Raw genomic sequence first — 27537 nt, forward strand, 5'->3', positions numbered from 1 at the left:
TGTCCATGCGTGCACCCGTCTACGTACGGTCTAGACTAAAACTGAGGTCATCACGGAGAAATAAGACAACAAGAAAATATAATCAGTCAAGAAAAGGGCGTGCATTACGAAGGCACGGTTAGAAATTCAACATTTTACCTCACAAAAAAGTAAGATTAAGAGAGGTATGCGCTGAATATTACTGTTCATAGTATTTCTAAGGACATTATAATGGGTAGCAGTGAAAAAATCGAAGTTCAAGAAATTGGTGTCACAAATGTGTCACACGGAACCTTTTAGTCATTTTGATCCTTATAAAGCCTTATAAACCGAAAGGTATCCTTTATAAGATGCTCGAAATTCTGATACACAGACTCTCCCTTTACAAATACTGTGTATATGAAATTTACTGGAGTGTATGTACTTTAGTATGTCATAAATTTGGAATTTATTGCTACAATGAGCACTCCAGATGAACTTTAAAAATTCAAGCCCCTGTCTTGTCATGTGAGCGTGACGTATTTTTAGGTTTATAAGGCAATTTTGAAAATTCCGACACACTACACTAAAATCTGTACCGAAGCAGATCAGCAATGGCATCCTTCCTTCTTCCGCACTTCCACCATCCCCTCAGTGTTGCCTTCTCCAATAGTTTGGCGCATCACCACGTGAATTTAGGACACTCCAAGGAAAAATTACATGAGGTCCAGTTGTCAGTTGATACATGAAATTCGAAGTAGTATATCTCTTGAATGATGAGTGGGTGATAAAAAATTATCAGTGGCCATATCAGTGGCCATATCCGCCGTGTCCTTCACCGGTGAGTGGGACTTTGTCTAAAGTTCTTCCAGGGTCATTCTGTAATGCAGATAGTTCATTTGGTGATGTATTATGTGGTTCAAGTTTCCCGCATGAATTAGCCTGTGGATATTGTGCCAGATTCGGTAAGGATAAAGTGGAAATGTTCGACACGCTTGATAACGATCCAGCTATTAAACCTGATCAGACCATTCCCTTCTTCTGAAATACAAAAGAACACCTACAATCATTAGCGTCATCACGTAGCTCTGTGTGACTCAAATATATGCGAAGGCGAAGATAAATAAATATAACCAGAATTATAACAAAAACGATTCCAGCGGCGGTTCCTATTATCGGCACAACTGGGATTTCTATAGACGACGACGATGATGATGTGCTAGACGGAAGTGTTACTTCTGTTACTACATTCCCCTCAGTCGTTGTGATATGAAAATCTGTGGATAATGTCCTGCTATAAAATTTAACGCTGTTTGACGGTGAAACTTCAGTTAGACGGATAAATCATAACAGTCAATCACTGATGTGTAGGCATGTAGACACCGTGAGACTTACAGGTCATCATACCGGTGCTGGAATCCATGTTTGAGCTATTAAAGGCAAGTATACCTGCAGGTGGTGACGACGATGCTGTTGGCTGCACAAATGTTGTTTTAGCAGACAACAAGTTTCGGACGGCTTCCGCTGTTTTAGAAGTCTCTACAGTTCGTGATATCGGGGTAGCCTTCGGTGGGATCTCTTTTGTCTGCAGTGGAGTGAAGGGAAATCTTGGACTTGTGGAGCCAGTCGTTAAAGGGTCGATCCTTAAAAGTTTTCCCTCGACGATAAACCTATCCAACTGTAGTGGGCTATCAGCCGCATTGCCAGCGTTTGAAAGAGTGACTGTGTAAATATTTTCTGGAATTTTCCCCGTGTCGTAAAGAACGAAATTAAAAATGTATGTGGCATTTGTTGAGTGAGAAACTGTCGAACTATTCCCATTAATGTTAATAATGGTATGGATGCTGCTGGCATCGGAGGTACTACTGGGGAGTACACACAGTATTGTTAAGCGAGTTCCTATGTGTTTCTTCAGAACCGGTATTCTTTTAAATGCTCGAATCGCTAACATGCCTTCAAATATCATGGATGCAGATGCTCTGTTGTCGACAGTTGAATGTAACGTGCCTTGGAACGCTGGCTCCTGTGCAGTCCCTTTAAGAACTTGCCATGATCCTTTGTATATGATAACTGTATCTGCATCATCCACATCTACGACGCTCATCGAGAATAACTTGAAAATGTTCTGCAAAGAGTAGGAGAGAGGTTCTTTTCACGTATAAGTTTGATTGAACTCGGCTTCGCTTGCGTTAATACTAGCCAAGGGAAGGGAAGGTGCTAGTAATGAAGTCTTTGCCTGATTTTCTTGATATTTATGTTACTAGGCCGTCAAATCTCTGCCAAAGCATTGTCTAGCCTCAGACGGCTGATGTACAATCCTTGAGAATATCTCGTTGAAATTAGAAACAGTGTAAATAACTTGGCACTGATTCGGGAGTCACTGAGGCTTCCCAGAAGCGAGTGTTCGGTTCGATCATCGACGAAGTTATGCACACTTGGGCTCATATCCTAGGGCATGTACTTAATTTGTAAATATACTAGTAAGGCTCTGCCACATCAGTTTCACATATCTATGAGTCAGGGAAAATATTCACGCAAAAACGAGCCAGCAGAGTCATTGCATTTGTGGAATGACTGTGCACGGATCCGAAAGCCATAATAAGAAAGCTACATAGAAGATCTGTCCTTGCAACTAAATGCATCAGACTTGAATGCCGCGAGTGTGATCATATCACAGATGATCAAACTTACAATCCAATAGACATTTGAGATTGATTTGTGTAAAATACGTTACGATCAGCAACACCCTCCCAATCACCGAGCATACCACACCCTAGAGAAGAGGTACAAGAAGTTCTTTGCGCAGTAGTATAGTTTCATGCTATGCAAACCGGTAGGTAACCTTGAGGTGGCCTATTTTTGTTCGGAAAGTGGGAAGGGTCTCGCCCATCGATGGGAATTGAACCGCAAGGAACAAAGCATAAATGGCAGAGAGCCAAATATTTACAGTCCACAGGCGTATAAGACCCCTTCCCCTCCTTGCCCTAAAATCCGGACCCCAGAGGCTTAAATCTTCCAATCTTCCAAACGTCCAGGTATCTCAAGAACCACAACCTTCACTATTATGCGATTCCTTCAACTTTTTGCACTATCTGGTATCGGACTTCTCCCCATTGCATCCGCGGGTCCAATTGCGTATGGAATATGCCAGACAGGTATAATTTCTTGATTTTCTCAAGGTGGCACTGAATGATGCTCATTGATGTCACTCAGGGTGCAACACTGTCGCAGTTGCTTGCTATGCAGCTGCAGGCCTAACATTTGGAACAGTAGTGGCCGCTCCTGCGGCTCCAGCCGCCGCTATCGCATATAACGCCGCCCTCGGTACCTGTTCCGCTGCTTGCGCGACAGTGGCGCTTTTAGCGCCCACCCCTTGATTGTACGATACATATCTTGTTTGCCGTTTTGTTGTAAAACGATACTGACTCCTTGTTTTGCTCGTTCGCGTACAGATCTAGTTCCCTCTTTCTCTCTCCTCAGCGAATATGCCATGATTTTTTAGCTTCATTACACCTATCAGCATTCGATTAGTTTCCGCCTGTTAATGTCATGCTTCAGTTGCACAAGACCATGATGGATAAGAAATCACATTTAATTGTGAACACTGTGAAAATGGCATGCTTTATTCAGCGATGAAGCTCCAGTATCAAATACATAAAAACGAATTCGCACAAGACATTCCAAACGGCACAATATTGATTAAGAGCAATATTTAATATATCTTGCATTACTAGATATTTATGGATGAGGGGTTGTATCACTCATCCGCAACATGAACTACAGCCTTTGCCTTGTTGGTACCTTTTTGAACCGCCAAAATAACGTCACCGACTTTGTCCAAGCCGTTGTAGACATCCTCTGAGTACTTAATTTCTCCTGAGGCCACCAGAGGGGGCAGGACTTTATAAAATTCTTCCCTGTACTTGGCTTCAAGACGGAAGATGATGAAACCGCTGATAGTCAATGATTTGGCGACAACATGGAAGAGATTCTGAAGAAATTAATTGAAATTGTCAGAGAACTAGACGGAACGCTTAAGGATGAAGGTATCCTACCTTGATTCCCGTGCTATGGCCGTTGTTGTAGCCTGATATCATCCCACATTCCTTAACCTGATGTTAGTAATCATTGTCTCGACAGAAATAAATCATCTCACAATGAATCGGCCGTAGTTATTAGCTGCTTCGAGGGCGGCATCCAAGGTCTCTCCACCAACATTATCCCAGAAACTGTCGAGCGATAGTTGAAGATATGGGATGGTGAAAAGGAGGTAATAATGCTCACATATCAATTGGTCCCTCCTTCTCGAGAACCTCGGCAGTTTTGGTGGTTTTGTAGTTGAAGGCTACGTCAGCTCCTATTTCCTTCATAAACTTGACCTTTTCGTCCGATCCCGCAGAAGCGATGACTTTTAATCCATCCCTCTTCGCGAGTTGGATTACAAGCCTGCATTGTATCAACACTATATCACTCCCGCAAACTATTGTATAACTTACGATCCAACAGGGCCAGCGCCTGTACTGACAAAAGCAACTTCGCCCTATGCAGTACAAGATTAGTGAAGGTTCTACAATGATGCGACCGGGAAATAACACCTTCTTCGCATGAGAATATTCCTTCCATGCCATATAAGCAGTTTTGCCTAGATGACGTCATTTAGCTAATTGTAAGATATCTTTTCAATGACACTCACCAGGCATGCCTAGAACACCAATATATGCTGACCACGGAAGCTTATCGGGATTTTGTATCTTTTCGAGACCCGAAAGGTCTTTTCTTATGGAATAATGCTGGTGTTCTGTTCATCTTGCGTCGGTATGCAAGGATCGTACCCAACACGATAAAAGCTCACCGAGAATGCCGTACAAGTGATCTCCTACTTGGACCTCAGCATTTTCTGAACGAATGACCACACCAACGCCGTAACCATTTAGACTAAGAATAGGTTCGGAAGGTGTTACATTAGGAGTAGAACGAAATGACTCACGGTTTGCCAATGAAGAATGGATCTGAGTACGATTTCTTAGAGGGTTCCCGCATTCGCCCCCTCATATACGGGTCCACAGAGAGTTCCAAGGTCTTCAGCACGAAACCGCCATTCAGAGCCACCGTCTCGATGTCGATGGTCTCCGATGTATCATAAACAGTCGTTTCTCCTGGTACCGGAAACCCTAAATAGACGTAACACAATGGGATCAACACACATAGAACTGAATAACAAACGGGAAGGCTAAACCTTCTGGAATTGCATTGAATAGAACACGCCCGTTTGTAACTGGAGCCATTATGCACGATGAGATACGAGGGGGAAAAAGAGTATGGTGTCTGAGAATACGCAAATTCTCAGACCGATTTTATATCCCCCTGAACTGCCTGTATCCATCTGACATCACCGGGTAAACTGATATGATAGTACCCGCAGGGCATGGGTGTCTCAGAGAGGTAACGGATGACGAATCTCAATGTCCTCGGCGTCGGTAAGCGTCGGTATCAGGTGATTGGCTGTCAATTGGGACAATGATGTAAGCAAAGAAATTCCCACAGACCTTGGCAGCCTTTGTCAGAGACTCAGAGCTTTATTCAGGCTTTATTAAGATACATGGGAGGACTCTAGCTTACTACTCACCTCGCGAGCACAACAAACGACTTATGAAAATAGAAAACAAACCCCATATTGGTAAAGGTATGATGTCTTCTTGCCTATGGAAAATTCCGATCGACCTCTCCGATTGACGGTCCCCTCGAGGCTGGCCAAGCATTCAAGTCCATGCTCGCAAAGAAAGTGCTGGAAAGTACTAGCTACTACTAGTACTATTTACAAAAATGTACATTCTAAAAGTTGCTCAAATAATAGGAGCACAAATACATTGAAGAGGATTTCGAAATAGGAGCCTACATGAATTGAAGGGGCTCGGGATCTCGGAGTCAATAAGCGACTTCGGTGCGACCGCGATGTTTTTGAGGTAACGTTATGCACTGAATAATCTAAGTAATCAAGTAAAGGAAGATGTGGGAGATAAGGATGCGCTTTGAAATCTCCTCTCTACTTACTGATCGGTAGAAGAAGATCGCTAGCCTAAAGACTTACTATCTTTATGTACTGCTACTTTTGTTCCTTTTGTTAGGATCTTACTCTATAAGGCCTACTTTCAATGACAGTGATAGCATAAATAGCTGTGGGCTGACGGATGTCATATTGGTTGAGGGCTTGACTTTGCTATGTATTGAAGTCAAACGAACGACAAGCAGTGATTTTTATCATGACTTTAAAGTAATATGAATTGAGTTGCTTCCGACCAAATTCCGAGCTGTGTTTAACTGTTGTCTTGTGCCATTACTACAATATGGTACTAGAAGACACCGGCGTCGATCTAGACTCTCGGTTTCCCTGCTCAGACTGTAACTCACCCAGGGGAACGGAGATCAGAAAGCTAAAGAATTACAAGTTATACTTCCTACTGAAAATATCCACTGTTCAAGTTATCAAGGATGAGTTGAGAATATGTTAAGAAATATGTTAAGAAACCGATGAGGATGGTATGAAGTCGATGCGTATGTTTAAAGACTCGGAGAATGCCCGACAAAGGCGAGGAAGCGAGTCTCTGACTGAGTCACGACATATTCCCCCGAAGGTCGCTAAATCGAGTCCAGTAAGGTTGAATCCTGTCCCGAGAACGGTATGCAGAGTGATTACAAAACGTCTTATCGACCCGTAACGTCGATGAGAAAGATGGGTGTCGACGTAGGAGAAGTCAATGAGAGGAAACATGTTGTCGTGCACCTCCGCGCTAGTGAGGTAGTACGAAAAGAGCACTTGGATTTCTAGAAGGCTCTCAGGGACCTCGTCCCCGAGTAACCTATCCATAGGGAAGCAATTGACGGAAGTCGGAAATATGCAAAGCCTTCTCAAGCGCTGAAGATGGCCGTAGTGGACCATTCGACCTTCTTGAGCCTCCTCTACAGTACGTGCTAAGTCAAAGTTCATATTCAGCAGCATAACTTATGCAGGGGTGGATTGACTCGCCTCTCAAAAAAGTAGGTAGACTAAAAACAAGAGTGTCCAGGGATGTAGCATTGGTCAAAATTTGGTTCGCGGTATCGACGTCATCAATAGCACGTAGTGTTACTTTCAGATTTGTTAAGCGTGTGAACAGGTTAGAAGCTGAATCGTAACGCCCACAGAAGAGCCCACATAATGTTCTATAGGATACCAACCCATCCAGGAAGAGCGACTCGAGAATGACTGGACTTAGTAATGGTGACGAAAGATCAAGTGAGGGATTGATGGACACCTGGCGGAGGTGGAGATGTTTGATCTTCGATCCTTGTAGAGCTCCCACAGGCATGGAACATATTGCGGCAATTTGTAGTGATGTGAGCTTAGACCTGCGGACGAGATCCACGAATGCATGTCTCATAGCCATACGGAATGTTTCCCAGTGGTAGTGTTTGTCAGAGTATGAATGATTCCATGGTTCAAATTTGAATGTAAACTCGTCAGTGCGAGGTCGATAGCCTGGTGTTTCCCGGAACAGGTTGTTACAGAGCACTGTCATTGCTGCATCAATGAATGGAGGATTTTCGCCTTCTTGAGGAACCATGCTAAATTCAAAAGAATTAACAAACGACGCCACGTTAATCATTCGAGGAGTTAGGCGTCGCTGTCCGTCAACGAGAATGGCGAAGCAATTTAGACGATTAGACAGATCGCTACAATTGCGACCGAAGATTGAGTCCAGAATGACGGCCGAGAATCGCTTCTGATTGACTTTAACCCGAAAATGCTGAGTGGTCAGGGCCATGGAGGACAGCGATTGGTCATCCAGGACAGTAAGAGCTCGGTCTACAATGTCATCAATGAGTTCTGAAGGAAGTTTTGGGACAATTGAAGGAGAGTCGCGATCCGGCATAGTATGTCTTCTCTTGTGTATCACTGTTTCGATCAAGGAAACAACGCAGCTCAGAGCAGTTAAGCAGAGAAATGTAGATGGAACTAGGACAACAAAATCAGATAATATTGTCTCCTTTTATTCTGCGGATCGCCGAAACGAGGCAGTTCCCGAGCCACCTCGGGTAAAAGTCATGAACATATCTTTATGTTCAGAAGACAGGCTCCTCGTCAAGAAGTTGGTTAACAAGGGCATGTGTACGACTGATGTGGTAGACACCGATTCGGAGTTCCAGGATAATGATAACGTCTCGAATGTTTCACCATAAGCTTTTTGCGCGTACTGTCAGCGTCGCCAGTTTGGGTCAAAAACCATGAAAATCTACCGCTGATTGTGTTGTGGGTGTCCGGCTACCCACGATCAGAACGTATTCAGGACTTAGATTGCTCGCGGACGCCATGCTGCTAAGGCATGTACAATTGAAAGTGATGCAAATGGGGAGTAGTGGCTGAATCTATACCGATTTCGTGTGATAATCGCGGACTTATCAGCCTTGATCAATGCTATAGAAAGCCTTTTTTGGATGTTTCCGACCAATTTTGAGCCACATCAGTCTAGAAAGATCGATGTAGAGTCCACTTATAGACAAAACAAAAAGGAGATGGACTCACAAGCAAGGTAAACGAGCGGTAGAATTCCCCGAAGAATATGCAAGGGGTGTACGACAACAAACCACCGTGGATCATGAGCGTGGATGCAGCATGCAGACAAATAAGCATAGTTCATGACATAACCTTTGTTCTGTCAACGCTAAGCTCCACGAAGCAAGGCCAAGGTAAGTTATCGCTCACACTTGTGAGAATACTCACATCGTCAGACGGTGATTGGTCAACACGTCCAACGAAATCACATGGCACAATGATACCATGAGCGCCAATATACGTGTCCTGTACACTACGCTGCTAATTCGACGTGAAGAAACAGCCGACCCAACAAGTTAGTGATCGTTTCAAAAATGGTAAGACTCACCCAATCACACGATACACCCAACCAGATCCAATCTCCCATTCCTCGAACATTTGGAAATGGTTTGCAACAAGAAAATAGCTCTGGATTCACCAACGCCAGCACGTCGATCCAAGTGAGCCATGATCGATGATCAATAACTCTGCGGTCATGTTGGCAACTCTCGTCTCCTTTCCTTACACAAGGCACCACGTTGCGGCCAATCTGGGTGGGTGAAGGTTGATAGATTCTCAACGAGTTGTCAGGAAAATAAAAAACATGCAAAACCCTCATACCCTGTAACTGCAATCGATTCCTCAGGGACACGGAGGGAGGATTGGAGGGTACCCTGTCGGCCTGGATGTTAAGGTCGTGCGTCATTAGCCACTGAACCGAAAAAGCATGAAAAAGCCTCCGCGGCGCAGACCGAACAACGGGCGGAGTTCAAATCTCCGACTTGAATCTCCGCTAAAACTAAAAAAAAGAGAACTCCCATGTCCTTGCCATGTCCGCGTTTCAGTGAGCGAATAGGTACATCACATAAAATCGTTGATCAATCGCGCATTGCTAAAACTCCTCAACAAATTTATATAAAGCGTTTCATATGCAACATTGTGGGTGTTGAATGTAGTTGTTATCCTCGATAAGTCGGAAAATTGCTACACATTCATACTATCATAAGTCATACCATTACGCCTAGCCAGGCAAGGTGCGGCTCCTATCATGGCCGCTTAGTACCAATGGTCATCAGCAAAAATTATAACTCGGACTTGTGCCGACTGTAGACCCGCCCATAGCCACGCGATGCCGCTTGTTAACTCAGATTGACGGCAGTGATGGGAAGTTGCTTGGGACAATACATTCTTTCTACCTATTTATTATTCGTTCTCTGTAACCTTTTTGATATTTTCATGCATATATTTTATATTAGAATGTATGTACCAATTTTTATGAGGAACAGGGCACAGTATAGCGAGATCCAAATCAGTGTCTATTGCTCTCCAGGTCATCTGATGCGGAAGCACTACAAACATTGGCAAACATTGGTTGAACTTATTACGTAAATATGAGGGTGGAGAGCCCTTACTTTCAGCAAGGCGACAATTTCAGTGCACGATCAATGTCAAGCTCTCCTATAATTGCTAGTTCAATATCAGAAGTATATGGAACTATTTTCTTGAACCAGCAAGATGTAAAGGACTGCCCGGCAGGCCCCCCAATTAATCACTTGGATCAATCACTTTTTCTCTACATTTCATCGTTCAACGCGGTCATGGACGAGGGGAAATTTACCAAGAGAGAGAAATGCGCCGTGGATACTCTCAGATACATGTCGCAGGTGTGCTCGAGCTGGAGGAACTCTATCCTGTTGTCACCAAATCTCTGGGGCCAGGTCGTGAACTTCAATCGACTCGGACACCCGGAGTGGAGGAATGAAGTTCTCCGTCGCACAAGAGATGCATCACTCTTCCTGTATGGTGATGTTGTTGACGATGGAGATGGAGAAATATCCACTATCTTGATCAATAACTGGCAAAGGATTTGTCGTCTCGAGTTGCGGTTAGTCGGATTTACCTACCATGACAAAATCCGAAACAACGAGCGACTTTGGGAAACCCTGGGAAGTTGCTCACCATCTATCGAAGTTTTTGCGCTCTGGTTCTTCAATTATGCGTCTAGAGAGAATAAAATGATTGAGCTGGGACCCAGAGATCAGATCATATCACCCAGGAGCTTTCGGTTGTTTGGAGGATATGCACCTTGCTTGAGCCGATATGATTCCCCTAATATCCGCTTCGACACTTCGCCTGGAATTTTGACAAGTCGTCTTCAACACCTCAGACTGGAACAACCGTCTAATGCTAATGAGATATTGAATACAATAATCTGCATACCAACACTCGTAACGCTCTCTGTTTCCCACCTTGACTCCAGCGAGAATTTAACCCTTCCACGCAGGACCAAAGACAGTAGAGTATTTCATACCAAACTCCAACGTATCGAGCTAATGGAACCAATGAACCACAATGCCTACATCATCCTACTCAGTTCTATCGAACCAGCGGAAAACCATTCCTTAATCATTCATTGCTGCCAGGCTCTCGCAGCGCAGAACACAGAGGCCCAGGTCGCACAAATCGGGGACATTCTATACAGGTACGCATCACTGGCAAGCAAATCGATTGCGGCGGCAATAGAATCCACACTGTGGATAGAGAATCAAACTTTTCAGATATTTTGGAAAGGACCTGGGAGTGAATACAACATTCAAATCTCCGACCCTGCTCCACAACACTCATTTTCCCTTTCACTGCTTCGACGTTTCCCTATACCTGGTGGTAATTGCGTTCGAGAAGTTTATCTTATACTTCAAGTCGACACCAACTTCTATTCTTCTGTTTTCGAAACATTAGCGCCCGTATTTATGTCTGTCAAGAAGTTATCAGCACCGGAAAGGTTTTTCCTGTATATGGCCGATCTGTCCGAGCAGCGCTTTGTTTCCGCTTTCCCGAAACTAGAAACAATAGTGGTGAAATATAGTTGGGATGGGAATGGGGGTGACAACGATTCCGAGGTATCCAGATATGTCTTCAGACGGAAAGAAATGGGAATGTTGGTCCCAACCGTCCTTCCCCTGGTTGTCAATCTACAATACCTGTAGGTGACGACAGAATTTGAAACAGAGGCTCTAGCTTCAAAGTAAGTAGCCACTTCCCAAGAATTGTGATCATAAATGCTATTTGATCATACCGCCTGCTGTATTTTCAAAGGGATGAAATGTTGCCAGGTTGGCAATATAAGAAACATTAGTTTACTTACGTGAAAACGCTCTAAGTTACATATATTTGCCAGACATGGGTGGTCGGAATGTAGCACATATGCATAGTTTAGGTTCATTTCGGTTCGGTATAACAAAAATGTGCTTCTAAGCTCGAAGACTGACATATCGCAAGGTCACTATTGTCGCGTTGGTACCCTTATATTTCCCCTTGAAGCATCACCACAGCGGGGGCCTGATTGCGTGGATCACGTTCATCACATCCACCCAGCCAGTCGACGACCACGATGTCGCTGCTTATTGAGTTGAACATTACTGGAGCGCACCTGATTCAATATAATAATGCCTTTGGATAAATATACAGACGAAAGAATGTATAGATCTCTGAGCGCAACGGTAAAATACACTACACACGATCTTGTAGAATCTTCAAGACGATTCTCTCGTTTTCTTTTAATATAAGTTTCTTACGCAAATCAAAATCTTCTTTCGTACGTACCCACCCCTCATTCACAAATCTGTGCACTGCTTGACGAATCCGCGAATGAAATCCTAGAGTGACACCTGACGATGACGGGTCGCTTTCGAGAAAGTCTGACGCATCTCCCGTCCGAAGCACCTTGATGGCTTGGAACTCGCTCATCACAGCAGGTCGATTGATTGTGACTCTGTCGTCATCAATGTAAATGTACGATTCCCGCAGCTCACGTACTGCCAGGATCGGAACCTTGAAGACAACAGAACAAGGGTTTTAGCAATTGGACAACAAAGACAAAATATTACAGAAACATACATTGGTTTCCAGGCACATTACAATGCTCGAACTCGCCTGGTATTTGAAGTTCTTATCGTCAGCTGCAAGAAAAGCAGGAATACATGCATCCATCCCGCTCATGAGCTGGTAATACTCGGTATAGTTGAGATTCGTGTGGAACACAACGAGCTGCTTGAGTTCAATGGGAACGTCAATCCACCCGCTTCCAACGAGATGTAGCTTAAATGGGATTTGATCGATGCTGGTGTCTTGGACGAACGATGGTCCATCACCAAGTGGTAGATATCCCCATGATTCAGGTTCGACTATATGGTGATAAGTGAGGTTAGATTCTGTGATAAAAGACCTTTCGGCATACCATGAAGAGAATGATTGAGGTCAGCGAAAATCCGAGTGTAATCTCGACGATCAGTAGAGAATGAGCCTTGAATTACAGCGTTTGAAAAAGGTCGATTAGTCGAGGTCCTCTCTGGAAGACCTTGGAGGTCCAGTATTGGGATATGAGCATCAACTGGGATATATTCGTAACCAGCGGATTTGATAGCAACATCAGTGCTCCTTGCAAGGTCTTCAAATTTTCTCAAGAAAGTGTTACCGACGCTGGCAAGAAACATTACATTGAAAACAGGACGACGAAGAACAATAGGACACATACTGTTGTGAAATTGGGAGCAGCCTAATGGCATTCCTACGTGACCATTCCTGGATTGTTGGCTGCCATGCTTCGTCTCGGACATCGTGCACGATGCAAACGATCTGAAATTTGTGCGCTGAATCACGAGCATCCCATGCCGCCAGCAGCTTTTCACTCCAGTGCCTCATACTTTGAATCTCGGTGAGCTATACACAAGGTCCGAAATAGGATTATACAACTCACTCAAGTTCGCATGTCCCCAAGACTATCAAGTCAATACCTCCATCACCGCCAACACTCGTCACGTCATCGACTAGTGTATTGTAGTCTTTGTAGGTCCCGTTGTATAGCTTATACGTGTCGACTATTCTTTGAAAATCAAAGTAGAATGGCCCAGGAGTATATACCTGCACCTTTCCCTCTTTCATCACACGCTGCAGTGTCCACACTACTGCCATGTACACGTCGAAATGGTATCCAAACGTCGATGCCACAGCAACATTCCTTCGTTTCTGAGGAGATTCTGGTACCACTTCTTCGCCAACTTGATTATCGATTAGGTTGTACCGGCCTGGGTAATTCGATTGGAACTGGCGCAGGGTGAATATGAGGAGGACGAGAGCAATGACAACACCGAGGATCCGGTATCTGAGAGCCTTGCCAGTGTTCGCTCGCCAGGTTCCAGGAGAAGTCGAGGATAGCAAGGTGTACCCTGACATGTCGGTTGATGCAGGTCAAGATGAATCACACGAGCCATCGCGCTATTCAGCCGTCGACGTTATTGAGCGCGTGAATATTGATTGGAGATGGTTCTTCGTTTTCCGCTGTGATGGATGTATTTTTATATAACGAAGATCAGCCAAGACTCAAATGTCAGAAAAATGCTTTGGTCGGCTTGATTGCCGAGCCTAAGTTCAACGTGTTGCGCCCTGCGAAATTGTACCTGGCTAGACGCTACTACTAGACCTATTATTCGACTGAAATCTCTGAGAGTTTGAATTTCGTTCATACAGCCACGACAGACCTTGAGTGATTGCCCAGTACTCGAACTTTCCGTTGATTTACATATGTTCAACGATTAACTATTATGCCCCAATACAAATCACATATGATCTTTTGAGCATTTTCTTCTTTCACTTTGTCTTGTTGCATGATGAAGCGTTTATGGTGTTCTTGTGTCCCGACTTAGCTCTCTGACTCAACCAAGATTTCAACACTCATCCACACGAATGCACATCATACGTCCATTCATCATTCTTTCACTTCATATTAGAAAAATTACCGTCGATTTCGGCCATTAACTGAATTTTAAAAAATTGTCGGCTCAATTCCATTGTTAGGCATCTTTTATAGTGTTAGTAATTATTTACTGATGAACCCTTTTGTATGACGCCCAACCCGTACCACGGCGTTTGATATACGCAGTCTACCTAGCTCTAGTTGATGAACCGGACAGCAGAAGATTTGTATAGATATGATACCGCATGGCACTGAGTCCGCCCGCCGCGCCCGCCATAGTCCGATGCCGCATTTGCATGTCTCACGGCAGCGCGCACTTTCCTTTTTGGACACACGGATCACAGACGCGACCAGACAGGAAAAACCAAGAAGAACGCAAGCATCGACCACCACTAGTCAATTATAGGCTGGCAACTGCTCTGCGTCTGTACGAGCCAGAGTACCACGCTAGACTAGTCCCACAGCGAAGAACAAAGTGCGTATTCGGAGCGGCTGATGTCAACGTCCAGGCAAAACGGAAATTGATGTCATCCTCCCAGTGTAAGAGTGCGGTCACAGACTGAGATCTCGAGAGGGTGCGGTTCGCTCGTTCGGATGCCGTCGGATGGTCCGCTCTATTTATGCGTCATCGCTATCGCCCTCGCTCAGCTTATTTCGTCAGCTGAGTAACCCAGAGTACCGCCAGGCCGTCACTTTCCTCAATCAGCCACAACCCTTAGCTTTCTCCGATCTTATCTAGCTAGCGCGTTTTCCTTGTTCCAAGACCTTCTTCTTCGGCGCGCACATATAAAGCGAAGAGTGAAAGACTCGGAGACTTCCTTCTCTTTGTCGTCATTTGACTAGTGTGGCATTCATCCTCACCTCCACTGCACCTTCTACTTCTCATTGACAAGGCGCCTTAGGGTTTTCGTTTTCCATTCCAAGTTCATTGTTGGAGAAACATGGCAAACTATAGTATGTTTCGGATGATCTAGACTGTTCACGGCAGTGTAACAGTTCACTTACAAGAGTTGCTCAGATCAAAAAGTCGAGGCGGATAACAGGAAGTTTGTTCCGTCAATTAGAAGTATCCTGTATCTCATTGGATTTGTGCTCATCTTCGCCCTTAGTACGTCTGCCTCTCTGTTTGATATGCATCTCAGCTCCTTGTTCATCGTAATCTCTACTTTTTTACTAGCGTGCGCGGAGCTTGGGCTTGTCTCACAGCAGATTCACAAATATGGGCGCTTCGCTGAGAACTACGCATCGCTCCAGTACAAGAACGTGCTCGGCCTCCTTCTCTGCGCGTGTCTCGTCTCTCTGCTCGTCACCATATTCCATTTATTCCTCAACGTTGGCTGTACGTACTCCTTCAGCACCATCCTTCGCATATTTTCTGAAACCTGATTTACAACTCATACATTAAATTCTTCATTGCTTGCACACCATTATAGTCGTTGCGTTCTTTTCTCTGGTTCTTGCGGTATTCTTTGGTACGGGCGCAGGCGTGATTCGCACCGCGACGCCCTTCCGTGGAACGAGCTGTGGGCGCCCAGCGGATGCGTACCCGGAAAAGTGGCAACGCTTCGCACATGAGTGCTCGCGCATTGTCTCAATAGAAGCTGTCGCTTGGTCTCTTTGTGCGTTATTTCCCTTCAAATATGACTTCTTTACTCTGTCCCGGAGGCTGACATCATACTATTGTTGGTTTTAATTACTAGGGGGATTGTATATTTTCATGCTTATCGGCTGCTTGATGTATATGTTCAGGATTAGCTTGCGGGCGACACCCGGAGGGTTCTATGGATCGCACACGCGTTCTGTCTAAGATAAGAGCTCGGTGTGCATGTGTGGTTCATGGAGATGGCACGGATATTCGATTGTCTGTGCTTTCCTGTATCCCGGAACCATGCCTCATCCTCGTTCTCGTTCTCCTTGCTCACTGGAATATTCACCTTTTCATTCGCCCTTGGTTCTTCATTTTGACCCTGCTCAACTCTTGCATACAACCCTTCCATTTATGTTCCATGATCTATCACGACTTGACGCCCATACATCTCCTCTATTATCTTCTTTTACACACTTAATTTCATTGCTCCCGAATTCACGTTTTCCTCATTGCGTTTTCGTCTCTTAATCATAACCCTTGTTCTAAATCACATTTTCAATTTCAAATGTTGTAGTGATAGAAGTCGTTGCTTTCGTTCAATACGTGAGGTTAAAAACCTCTCCACCCATGACCAATGACACGAGAGTTCTGCTAGAAGTGGGGCACGCGTTATATTGGTGGCCGAACAGGACCCACCTCGTTTCCCTTCTGCTTTTCCGTATTGTGTTTATAAGCGACGAGCTCCGAGGGAGTTTATAAATAAAGTAGCACGCGATAATTGCATCGAGAACTCGAGGACTTTACAGACCAGAGTTACTAAGCGCCGTGATGTCATGCCATGTCGAAGTCGTGAGTGCGGGTAGGCGCGGGTACACGTACTCATTTAATTATTGCACGACTACCCGATGATCCCCATAGGCCTTGGTTTTGTGTCAATGGTCAATGGTCGATGGCGGCTGGGCTAGGATGGATGTGTGGAGAATTTACTAATGACCAGTTAGGCGCTCTAGATTTAGTCACGGACTGGGAAATAGAGTCTGCGTGGGATTTGTGAACTCCGAGCTGCTTATTTAACTGTGCTGCTGCTAATTGGCACCTTCTTCTCCCTGGGTCCCCAGGGTAAACGTCGAGAAATTGCAAGACGATAACACGCGCTTGAGTCAGATCCTCTGCCTTCCCCCTTTCTTCGTTCAAAGAACCCATATTGCCGGTCTTCGCCGTTCGGTGATTCGGTACTCGAGATTGCATTCAGCATGGATTACGGGCCGGGTGGCAACGTTTGCTATCCTATCTTGATTGGGATACATCGCATAGTGGGCTGTATTTTCTCGACTCCGCCGGTACCAGTGAGAATGGGATGAAGAGATTGAGAACCTTATCAAATATTTCCTGGGACTCATTCCCTCCATTGATGCGACACTTACATGAGAACAGCCAGATAAATATGAATGATTCAGACATGGTATATGGAGCGAAGAAGAGAAATGACGCGAAGCGATTCGATCGAGGGGAGGATGGGAAGGTGTTACGGTGCGAATAGACAGCCGTGAGATTATTAATTCTCGCCGGCGGATTGTGAGGGTGCTAGCGACTGCGTGCGAAACAGATTTTCAATTTGCTTGGTAACTGGTACCTGTTTGGCAGACAATGGATAAGCTTAGAAAAACTGATTGAATGTGTCTGTTTCTATGGAACGAAGTGATCTGATATTTTCTGTTAACTAGTGAACGCGCCGTCATTTTATTAGCATTCGAGACATGAACAACTTGACATTTATCGTAGGGTCGTTGTTAGAATGGTACTTGCTGACGCAGTCATATTAGAATTTAGATGCATTTTCGTCAGTAAGGATACTGCTCAACCGCTGGTGTGGAGTTCTTCCTAGATCTTGTGCGTGGTAAGTTAGCGAATCCAGACATAAATGTGTGGACGTTGCGCATGTATCAAGGATTTTAAAAAGATGTATATTGACTGGACTCACTTGGATCTACACTGGTCGGAGTAGACCCCGTGGAGGAGTATATAGGCCAGTGGCGGCAGGAATATAATCATGCACGCCATCGGGAACAGCGGAAAACATGAAACTAAAAGCGCTCTATTGCGGGGGGCGGGTAAAGTGAGGAGATATTGCGGATCTTCTGGAGCCTTTGGGTTATAGCGCCATTGGGGGAAGATAACATTTACACCATACAAGTTTGACTGGGAATGTCAATGAGCGTGAGTTTGAGTATTCACTTAGTATGGGACTTGGATGTCGTCTGGGTCGATAGAGAGTCAGACTGCATCTTTGAAAGACGGTTTTTATGAATACGTCATTGTTAGAATAACCATATCCATATACCAGATGCTTTCCTGTCACCTTTTTCCACATATGTACATGGCCTTTCCTTTCTCAGCAGCTACTTGCTTCTTCGAGAGCTGCTTATTTTGGACCGCCTGGCCCTATATAAGGCGGCCTCCTCTTCATATAACGCACCCCACATCTTGACCCCCAACTATCACCACACATTTCTCTGTCGTCTCTGCACTCCCGAATCTTCGCCTTGCAATCTATGGAATTTTGCGGCCTGAAGCGCCTCGCTCACAACAAGATACTGCAGTTGCCGTAACGCGGCAGCAGTAATCGCGTCGTGCGGCATTGTGCGGCACACGGCATCTATTGCGCCGTAGCCATAGGCGAAATCAAATGGCGTCGAATCGGCGGATACGGTCCTGGATCGGGAATTTTTTGATTGGTGGGTGAGTATATGCGCATATATGCGCCATGGAGATGGCAAAGCTCGTCGTCATTTGTGAGTCACTGTGATTTTTGGCCATGTTGTTCTACCTAGACAAGAGATTTGACCTAACACCACTTCGAATACATATCATGCCAGCTATCCCGTAAAACCACCCAAATTGGCGCTTGTGAATCTATTTTGACCCTCGTGGTTACCACAAGTCCGAGCTGTCAATACTTTCGACCGACAGCCCAGTTTGATTTTTATCTTGCCCGGCGCGTATTTCCGTTGCCCCACTTGCGACCCACACCGTGCACAGTGTCAGCGTCGCCACGCTTTTCTGCGCCTGCAACACGTGCTGGACCTCATTTTGGCTTTCTCTCCCCCTTCCACTCTTCTCGGTTGCTACTATCATGTCAGTCCATTTTTCGAGCGAGCTAGTGCAATTCACTGACGTGCATACATGCATATAGGTTGATATAGCTCAATTCGGACACACTAGACCGGTTCAGTCCTATAGATCTTTCGTCAAGGTTGGTTTCTTGCATATTGGAGTCTTGTACGTACACAATCATTTTCACTTTTGACTGCTCTACCTTGTTAGAGGCGGTCTGACGTTTTTCGTCCGCCAGGAAGAGATATGAACCCTTCTCCTGCGCAGAATAACGACCACGACACACAACCACCTTCGTATCCACAATTGTCCTCGCCCCGTCGTTCTCCTCTTACACAGTCGTCCGCATCGTCCTCGGTGGATGGGAGGAAGGCAAAACTACATTTACACCCCTACTCCAGCACCAATGACAACTCGATCTCGCAATCATCCCTCGACCGCGCGCGTACACGCTCCTCACCTGCACTGTCGACCAGGTCATCAACAAAGTCGTCTGCGTCGTCTTCGTCGGATGGAAAGAAACGCATTGGGAATGGGAGTGAGAATAGGAGTACAGCTGGACCGCTGCCTAGCACACCAACATCACCCGCAACCGCGCGGAACGGACGCCAACTATTGCAAAAAGATACCCACACCCACGCCAATCCTAATCCCACAGCCAACGCTAATTCTACAGCATCAACATCAGGATCGACATCACCATCAGGATTGGGAAGAAGGACCGGTACTATGGTGGGCGAGCGGCCGCGCTCGGTGTCAACTGGCAGCAGAAGTAGTACCATGCAGGTACAGCGCGCTGCAGCGACTCCTACTCCTCCTCCGCCATACACCATCTCAGCTGCAGCGCATACATCCTCGTCCACCACTGCACCTTCGACTCGAATACCGACAAAGTCGCTGACCCACACATCCTCTCCACCCACCACGGCATCTCCATCCTCCCCTTCATCCAGTCCAACAGCTCATGGTCATGCGAACTCGAACGCAATCCGCCGCCCATCACTCGCATCACCACTTCCACCCTCGCCTCTTGTCCCGCCTTCGCATACATTGCCGCATCCACACGCGCACAGTCACCCACACTCGACCCCGACAACTCCAGGCAACAAGCGATATACGACACTGACCTCGTCATCCCATACGTTGTCACCCTCAGCACACGCACAAGTCCACTTTCCCTCGTCACGCGAATCTCCGTTACCATCTTCTTCGTCGTCAGGAGTGGCAGCAGGAAGAATGGTTCACGGAAGGCATAAATCCAATCCGAGTTTGCGTTCGGGGCCTATGGGTGAAGGATACCCGGCAGAAGTGCATGCAAGTGGGCAGGGTCATGTACAACGACCGTCAGTACAAGGATGGGCGCATGCTCAGTACGTTACGCTGCCTTCATCGCGTGTGCATGCGCGTGGCCATGTTTCTTCGAATCCTAGTTCCAATTCCTATGCAGCCACCACTGCAAATGGTAACGCCAGTACGTCGTCGAGTCCTGGGTCGGCCATGAACGGAAACGCGTCGTCAATGCGCCCCGAGTCACCCTCTACTGCTGCCATGATGCGGCGCCTGCTTGCCAAGCCAGCACCTGTGGGGTCATCGTCTCCATCGCATGTTTACAATAGCGATGGCTATACGAGCCCCGGTGGAGGAAACAGTGGGACGGAGAGACGCCGAGGCACGGGTCTAGCGTATTTGAGCGGGAGTGAGAGTGATTCGGGGTGGCCTGGGTCTCCTCGAGCGATTGAAGAGGCAACGGGAAAGCCAACGACTCAATTACAGCCGGTTCGGCGCCAACCACCAACTCAATCCCAACCCCAGTCTCAGCAGCAACCACAAGCCAGGAACAAGCTAAAAAAGACACCCGAAGAGAAGGAACGCGCGATGGCGCGCGGCGTTGCCGATCTTGCGTTTTTCAACGACGGTGGGTTGGATTTGGGGTTGGGGAAAGGTTGGGATAAGGACGGGAGGTATCCTGTTGGCAGTGGCAGTGGGATCGGTATTGGGAATGGGAAGAAGGAGCTTGGGCGCAGTGTCAGTCTCGGTGCTGGTGCGGCAGGATATCATCAGGCCAAACCCCGCCAGGAGCAACAGCAGCATCAAGACTACTATTACCAGCAGGCGAAGCAGCAGCAGTATGCGCGGTATTCCGAGCAGCAACCGTATCAGCTCTCGAATGGAGCGACCATACCCTCCTCGACCACATTCGCAGAGAAAGAAAAAGAGACAGAGAAAGAGAAGGAGAAGGAGGAGAAGCGCAAGCCAAACCTCCTGAGGCGGAAGAATAGCAGCGCTGCGGCCGCCGGAGCACCTATGCACACACGATCTGCAAAAAACAAGGAAAAGGAGAGGGAGAGGGAAAAAGAGAGCAAACATTATGTGTCGGCATCAAGCGGTTCGTCGTCGCAGGGTCATTTGCATTCGTACTCTCAACCAAACTCGCACTCGAGTCACCACAATCCATCGCATTCACATCCGCATACTCTACAACAATATCCACACCCGTACGCGTACCCACACCCTCAATCACAAAATCCTCCTCCACCTTCAACCCAGAACCAGAACTACAGGACAAGCTCATATGTGTCCCCACCCCCACATCCTCACTATTCAGAGTTTGGCGTCATGTCTTCGTCGCCTTCTCAGGAATATAGGGGGAGTGGGAACGGAGACCAAGCGCTCGGACGAGGTCAAGCACACGGATACCGACAAGGTCAAGAGCGAGGTCAAGCACAAGTAGCACAAGGTCATGCACAAGAGGGACCGGGGTACGCGAGCGGAGGCTATACCGTCAATGGGGCCGGACCTCACGGACCGGGTATGCATGGTGAGTTATCCACTGTTTTTTTTTTCTCATTCACACCTTCTTTCCCCGGCTGCTTGCTTATTTGTTGGGTGGGTTGGTGGTGGTGTTTGTTTGCGCATTTGCGTGTTTGTGCTTCTGTTGCCCCGCTACACTGGGAGATTTAGAGTGAGGGGCTTTTGGACGGACATAGTAATGGACTGAAGGACATCGTCGCATCAAGCCGAGTTTGTCGTATCGTATCGTATCACATACGGTCGCTTTTTCGTATTTTCGGGGCGTTGCTTGCTTGTTAACCTTACTTACCCACGCCTTGCATTCTCCTCTCTTGTCTCTCCCTCCTTTTTTTCGCCAGGGTCCGAGTTCGACGAGCCATTCCTACAACCGCAGCAGCAACTGAGGCCAGTATATCACGATCAGAAACGGGGTTTGTATCAACATCAGGAACAGCATCGCCATCAACATCACGATCAGAGCGAAAGTGAGAGGTGGGGCGAGAGGGAGGGAGAAGAAGACGCATACCATCAACATCAGCAGCTGCAGCAACTCGAGCACCAGCGGGAAGGTTTAAGTCTAAGAGAACAGGATCAGGAACGAGAACGAGAGGTACGTCTATTCTACACTGCATTTGTAGATTCTTTGCGTCCTAACGCAGTCGCGGGGTTTGCGTTGGGTGTGCAGCACCCGCAGGAGCTTCACGATTTCACGAATTCGACTACGCCTTCGACGTCGCCTGCGAGCGACGCACATACTTCGCTTTCAACCGATATGCGTTTCCTAGGAGGATCTTCCAGCACGGGTAAGACGAAGAGTACGCCTGGTGCCAGCGCAACGTCGCCAGTCACTGGCTCTGTCCCTGGCAATGTGGTAAAGAGCCTTGGCAAGTCGACAGGTAAATCATCGGGCGCAGGCAAAGCCACAGGTGTACACCGCGCTGCATCGGCCTCCGCTGTCCTCGCCAGTCTGAACCCGACCCCGCGGTATGACTCCTCTTCGTCTGTGCAGCGATCCTCGGGTCTCCCGTCTCCGTCACCTTCATCATCGACGTTCAGAAACGTCAGCAGACAGAGCGACGCACCCCGCACACATACACGCACACACACCGACATTCACATCCGCCCCATCGCCAGTGGCAGCGGCAACGGCACCTCCAAGGACCCACCGCGCTCGCCACGCTCGCCTATCCCGATGCCCACCCTCGTCCCCCTGCCTATCCCGTCCCCAACTCCGATCGGCACGCAGGCCCAATCTTCATCGTTTGCGTACTCTCGGGTACCCGGTACACCCGGCAGTGGGCGGAGCGGTAGTAGCGGAGGAGGAGGAGGAGGAGGAGGAGCGCTGCGCCCACCCGCGCCGCTGTTTGTGACGAACCCGAACCCGGGATCGGGATCGAGCGTGAGTTCACGAGGGAGCGCGTCTCCCTTGCCATCACCGCTGCCGTCGCCCTCACCATCTGCACTTCGTGCGCCGTCGCGGGCGTTTTCTCCTGTACAGTCGCAGTCGCCACCCCCAGTGGAGGGGAATGCGATTAAGAGCCCGGCGGTAGGGGCGGCTGCGGCAAAGAGTCCAGTTGGCATTCGGTTCTTTGGGCGGGGTGGAAGTGGGAGCGTGAGTGCATTGGCTGAGAAGGAACATGGGAAGGAGAAGAAGCGAGAGAAGGAAAGCGAGAAATCCAAGGCGAAGGAGAAGGAAAAGGATAAGGAAAAAATGAAAGAAAAGGAAAAGGAGCGCGGGCGGACGTCGGTCACACCTGCATCATCGCTTGTTGAGGCATACAAACGGCAGGAACGGGAGCGGGAGATGCTGGCGAGAATAGCATCTGGCGGCGGTGGTGAGAGCAACGGTGTAATCGAAACATTGGAGGAGGAACAGGAGGATGTGTATGAGTATCAGAGCCGTGGGCAGATTTATGGCAAGAATGAAGAAAAGCAGCGGCAGCGGGTTATTGCAGAGCGGCTAGAGGAAGATTTGAAAGTGCGCAGGGCGGCGCTGGAGGAGGCCAAGGCTGCGAAAGCGAAAGCGAAAGCGGAGGAGGAGGAGCGGGTGAAGGCCGAAGCAGAGGCAAGGGCGAGGATGCAAGCTGAGGCTGAGGCTGAGGCTGAGGCTGAGCGACAGGCTGCTAAGGAGAAGGAGAGAGAAGCGGGTATGAGGCGGAGATACAGTCTCTCGCTGCTGGACGCTCTGGATGTAAATACATCCACTGACAACGCTTCACGCCCTGGTTCGAGCGCTGGTCGGAGTCGGAGTGCGGCAAGAGGCGACAAAGATCCGGATAGAAGGACGCCAACGCCGACAGTGTCCGTGCGGAGGAACTTGACCGTGGACGGAGCGAGCCATTCCCATCACCACCATCATCATACTAATTATCACCATCCACCACAACATCAGCAAAGTCAGCCTCATTCAACACATCATCATCATCACCAGCACCACCAGCTGCAGCGCTCGCAGAATTCACAGTCGTCTCTGCTGCAGCAACAGCGCAAGTCGGTGTATTCGTTTGCGAGCGGGGTGACGCAGGACAGCGGGCTGGACCTTGGACCGCGCGCGGCGTCGGGGTCGATGGAGCTCGATTCGTACTCGTATGTGCAGATGGAGGGGCAGCGGGAGCGTGGTTGGGATGTGATACAGCGTGTCGTGGGTGGTGGAGATGGTGCAGTTGCTTCAGGTTCCGGGGTTGATGGGCGCAGCGAGAGTGTGGCGCCTTCGTTGGATTTGAAGTTGAGTTTGGATTTTGATTTGGGTTTGGAGTTTCGGACTTCGGTGGAGAGTGGTAAAGAGGAAGAGGTAGGGGCGAAGAAGGGAGTTGAGAAGAAGGTGGATATGGAGAAGGTGAAGGTGAATGAGAGGCAGGCGAAGGGTGAAGAGGTCCAGGAAACGGAGGTAGCTGAAGGTGAAGGCGATGCTACGCCGTATTACACCGTGTTTGGAAGCTCGTCTGGTCGCGTTGTTGCGGTAGGAAGTCGAGAGGATGCTTGGGCGGGTGTGACTTCGTCCGACATCTATTCTGGCAAGGGCAAGGAACGCCAGACAGCGCGCGACAAGGAGAAGGATAGCGGTCGCCCCAGCCTGAGTCGAACACTGAGCAAGAAGGTGTCGGAGCGGTGGAAGAAACAGGGTGGAAGTGTTGTGGGCGTGTTTAGTGATTCTGAGGGGCGGAGTCCGGTCGGGCGGGCGAGCATGCAGGAACGAAGGAAGGTTTTGTCGCGCAAGGCGGGTACAGGCACGTCGGGAACGGTGGATGAGGAGGAGGACAGGAGAGCAAAGGCGAAGCATCGGCGGTCGTTGACGTTGTCCATTGATAAATACGCGTCTGAAGATGACGGGCCGGAGGTTGCACCGAAAAATGTAAAGGCGAAGGAAGAACTGGCTTCTGTGTCGCACAACAACAGTCCGGCTGGCACTGGCAACTCTTCGAGTGGTGGTGGGAAGTTTTGGAAGCTGATGAAGAGGATTAGTATCGGAAGTGGGTTGAGAGACAAGTTTGTAGAGTCCAATCCGGATCCGGTCCCCCCTCCGCCTCTTCCTCCTCCTCCAGTACCTCCTATCCCTGCCACACCTATTGCGATGCCGGCCAAACGCACACTCCATCCCTCGCGATCCATTGACTCGTCGATAAAGAATGCCAGCGGGAAGCTTTCCTCACCTACGATCTCATCCTCGCCTGCCTCACGTCCAAGTATGAGCACCAGCACCACGCCGACATCTACCAAAAATCCCACCCAGTTCCCACGTCAGAGCACGACTACAGCAACGACTGCCACCACACGTTCTTCCTCCCCACTTTCACGACGCAGCTCCGACTTCCATCGCGCTCAATCGACTCGCTCGTCAATGTCGTCTGTCAGTGCGGGCGACTTCACTTCCGCCCCTCCGCCGCCGCCGCCGCCGTTGCCGTTGCCCATGTCAAAAGCTAGCATTATGCTTGGACAGCACATCCTGACACCCAGCGAGCTGCGCCGCACCTCGGCTGACGCCTCGACTATGAACGCTGCATCCGCCGCGGACAAGCCCGGCACGAATACTCCTGCACTGCGTATTACGAATATGCCACCACTGACGCTCCGCGAGCCGGTTAGCCCGGCGGATGAGGACTGGATGATTGTGCGTTCGCCTTCTGTGGAGCTGTCGTCGTTGCCTTTGCCCCCGAGGAGATTCATGAGTGCTACACAGTCGCATACGAAGGCTTCTGCCGCTGCTGCTAAAGTTGCAAGTGTGGTCCCGCCGACATCTGCAACTGGGGTGCCCGCATCAGCCGCTGCGAGCTGGAGCATGTCCGACAATGATAATGACCGGAATGCAGCGACCAACGAGGACGATGATGATGAGGAGGACAAGCGGAGCGACCGCGCAGACTCGCCGATCATTCCTTCGTTCAGTACGACGTTTGCTGTGAACTCGTTCCCTTCCCGCCGAGCATCGACGGCGCTGTCGCATATATCAGGCGGAAAAGACACGCCTTCACCCTCTTCATCACATGCCCCTCACTCTGCTGTGTCATTGCCGTCGAGGAGAACTAGTACTCTGAGCGGCGTTGCGTCTCCGTCCTCTGGTATGTTTGCTTTTTTTTGTTACTTGATGTTGATGTGATACTTATGCGTATCATCCTGTTGCAGCGGCTATGTCTTCATCTTTCCCGTCTTCCTCGTCTGCAGTACATCCAACTACAGGTAGTAGCCCAGTTACCACGCCCCCTCCGCGCCCACCACGGAGTGCACAGCGTGGCGCTCCTAGTGCAAGCAGCCCGATCCCAAGTCCTAGCTCGAGTCCTCCAAAGTCTCAAGGCATGAACTGGAGCGCGTCGTTACCCCCGCTCACATCGGCGGCGTGGTCTTCGTCGGCTTCGTTACCGCATACACCGCCGAGCAGTGGTGGTGGTAATCGTCCGGCGACCTCTATTCCTGCAGGACGCAAATCCGAATCTCATGCGACTTCATCTACCGTATTACCTTCCTCAACCACCAACGCCTCCAGCACAACCTCAAACTCGACCTCGACCTCGACCTCAGTCTCAACGAGCAGCAATAGCAATTCGAATGCGAAAGCGCACCACCGCCGCTCCTCTGGCGGCTTCAGCACGCTGACGATCCGGCCTTCGTTTACACTTGGTGGGAAGCGGCGCTCGAGCTCGATTATTGTGCCTTCTACTTCGGCTTCGGCTTCGGGTTCAACGTCAACTTCAGCTGCAACTTCGAATGCTGCTGCTGCTGCTGCTGCTGCTGCTGCTGCTACGGCTGCGGCTAGATCGAAATCCCCACCTCGGACATCACAGGGTTTGCAGCGTCCCTCGACGTCGGCTAAACAGGTGACGGGGACTGATCGTACTGATGAAAGTGAGAGCAGTGGCAAGGAACGAGATAGGGAAAAGGAGAAGGACAAGTTTGCGTTGACGGAGCAGGAAAAGGCGGAGCGGTGGGCTGATCTTTTGGAAAGGAGCGATCGGGCGGGCGGGACACTGCATATTGAGCTTGGAGTTGGGTTGAGCGAGGGTTCGTTTTAATGTTTTTAGTGACGTGTGCGATGTGCGAATGTGGAGAGGAGGGGAGGGGAGGGATAATGACACACACTCTTTCTTTTTTTCGTTTTTTCGTTTTTTCCAATTTTCATGACACGCCTATTGTTTGTTATCAATAATGTTGACATCGCTATCTTATCGGTTTTCTCAAGGTTCTAAACTTTCTATTCTAACATCGTTTGCTTAACGTTTAAATTTTAACGATCCCATTCCGTTCATTTGATTTGATTTGATTTGATTTGTAGTT

General features: G+C 48.3%; 8 protein-coding genes across 8 annotated transcripts; 4 read left to right on the forward strand and 4 right to left on the reverse strand.

Annotated features, from left to right (window-relative positions):
• Positions 1 to 768: 768 nt before the first annotated feature.
• Positions 769 to 2062, reverse strand: JR316_0008531 (uncharacterized protein; the record flags this gene model as incomplete). Its single annotated transcript, XM_047894244.1, has 3 exons — positions 769 to 968; positions 1023 to 1283; positions 1354 to 2062. The coding sequence occupies 3 exons, from the start codon at positions 2060 to 2062 to the stop codon at positions 769 to 771; spliced, it is 1170 nt and encodes a 389-aa protein (XP_047747559.1).
• A 960-nt stretch (positions 2063 to 3022) lies between these two features.
• Positions 3023 to 3335, forward strand: JR316_0008532 (uncharacterized protein; the record flags this gene model as incomplete). Its single annotated transcript, XM_047894245.1, has 2 exons — positions 3023 to 3113; positions 3172 to 3335. 2 exons carry the CDS (start codon positions 3023 to 3025, stop codon positions 3333 to 3335), a joined length of 255 nt encoding a protein of 84 aa, XP_047747560.1.
• A 380-nt stretch (positions 3336 to 3715) lies between these two features.
• On the reverse strand, positions 3716 to 5243 carry JR316_0008533 (Zinc-type alcohol dehydrogenase-like protein PB24D3.08c; the record flags this gene model as incomplete). Its single annotated transcript, XM_047894246.1, has 10 exons — positions 3716 to 3949; positions 4014 to 4064; positions 4115 to 4187; positions 4243 to 4404; positions 4455 to 4498; positions 4554 to 4600; positions 4652 to 4756; positions 4811 to 4893; positions 4946 to 5129; positions 5195 to 5243. The coding sequence occupies 10 exons, from the start codon at positions 5241 to 5243 to the stop codon at positions 3716 to 3718; spliced, it is 1032 nt and encodes a 343-aa protein (XP_047747561.1).
• A 1232-nt stretch (positions 5244 to 6475) lies between these two features.
• JR316_0008534 (uncharacterized protein) lies at positions 6476 to 7868 on the reverse strand (the record flags this gene model as incomplete). The annotated part of the gene is made up of 2 exons (XM_047894247.1): positions 6476 to 6927; positions 7004 to 7868. 2 exons carry the CDS (start codon positions 7866 to 7868, stop codon positions 6476 to 6478), a joined length of 1317 nt encoding a protein of 438 aa, XP_047747562.1.
• A 2314-nt stretch (positions 7869 to 10182) lies between these two features.
• On the forward strand, positions 10183 to 11514 carry JR316_0008535 (uncharacterized protein; the record flags this gene model as incomplete). Its single annotated transcript, XM_047894248.1, has 1 exon — positions 10183 to 11514. One exon carries the CDS (start codon positions 10183 to 10185, stop codon positions 11512 to 11514), a length of 1332 nt encoding a protein of 443 aa, XP_047747563.1.
• Positions 11515 to 12037: 523 nt separating this feature from the next.
• JR316_0008536 (uncharacterized protein) lies at positions 12038 to 13759 on the reverse strand (the record flags this gene model as incomplete). The annotated part of the gene is made up of 5 exons (XM_047894249.1): positions 12038 to 12358; positions 12425 to 12711; positions 12765 to 13006; positions 13062 to 13229; positions 13284 to 13759. 5 exons carry the CDS (start codon positions 13757 to 13759, stop codon positions 12038 to 12040), a joined length of 1494 nt encoding a protein of 497 aa, XP_047747564.1.
• Positions 13760 to 15220: 1461 nt separating this feature from the next.
• JR316_0008537 (uncharacterized protein) lies at positions 15221 to 16086 on the forward strand (the record flags this gene model as incomplete). The annotated part of the gene is made up of 6 exons (XM_047894250.1): positions 15221 to 15233; positions 15298 to 15387; positions 15457 to 15618; positions 15713 to 15898; positions 15980 to 15986; positions 16035 to 16086. The coding sequence occupies 6 exons, from the start codon at positions 15221 to 15223 to the stop codon at positions 16084 to 16086; spliced, it is 510 nt and encodes a 169-aa protein (XP_047747565.1).
• A 3141-nt stretch (positions 16087 to 19227) lies between these two features.
• JR316_0008538 (uncharacterized protein) lies at positions 19228 to 27275 on the forward strand (the record flags this gene model as incomplete). The annotated part of the gene is made up of 4 exons (XM_047894251.1): positions 19228 to 21799; positions 22131 to 22381; positions 22457 to 26327; positions 26392 to 27275. The coding sequence occupies 4 exons, from the start codon at positions 19228 to 19230 to the stop codon at positions 27273 to 27275; spliced, it is 7578 nt and encodes a 2525-aa protein (XP_047747566.1).
• Positions 27276 to 27537: the final 262 nt, after the last annotated feature.

The sequence above is a fragment of the Psilocybe cubensis genome, chromosome 7, assembly GCF_017499595.1.
Source record: "Psilocybe cubensis strain MGC-MH-2018 chromosome 7, whole genome shotgun sequence".
NCBI classification, from domain to species: Eukaryota; Fungi; Basidiomycota; class Agaricomycetes; order Agaricales; family Agrocybaceae; genus Psilocybe; species Psilocybe cubensis.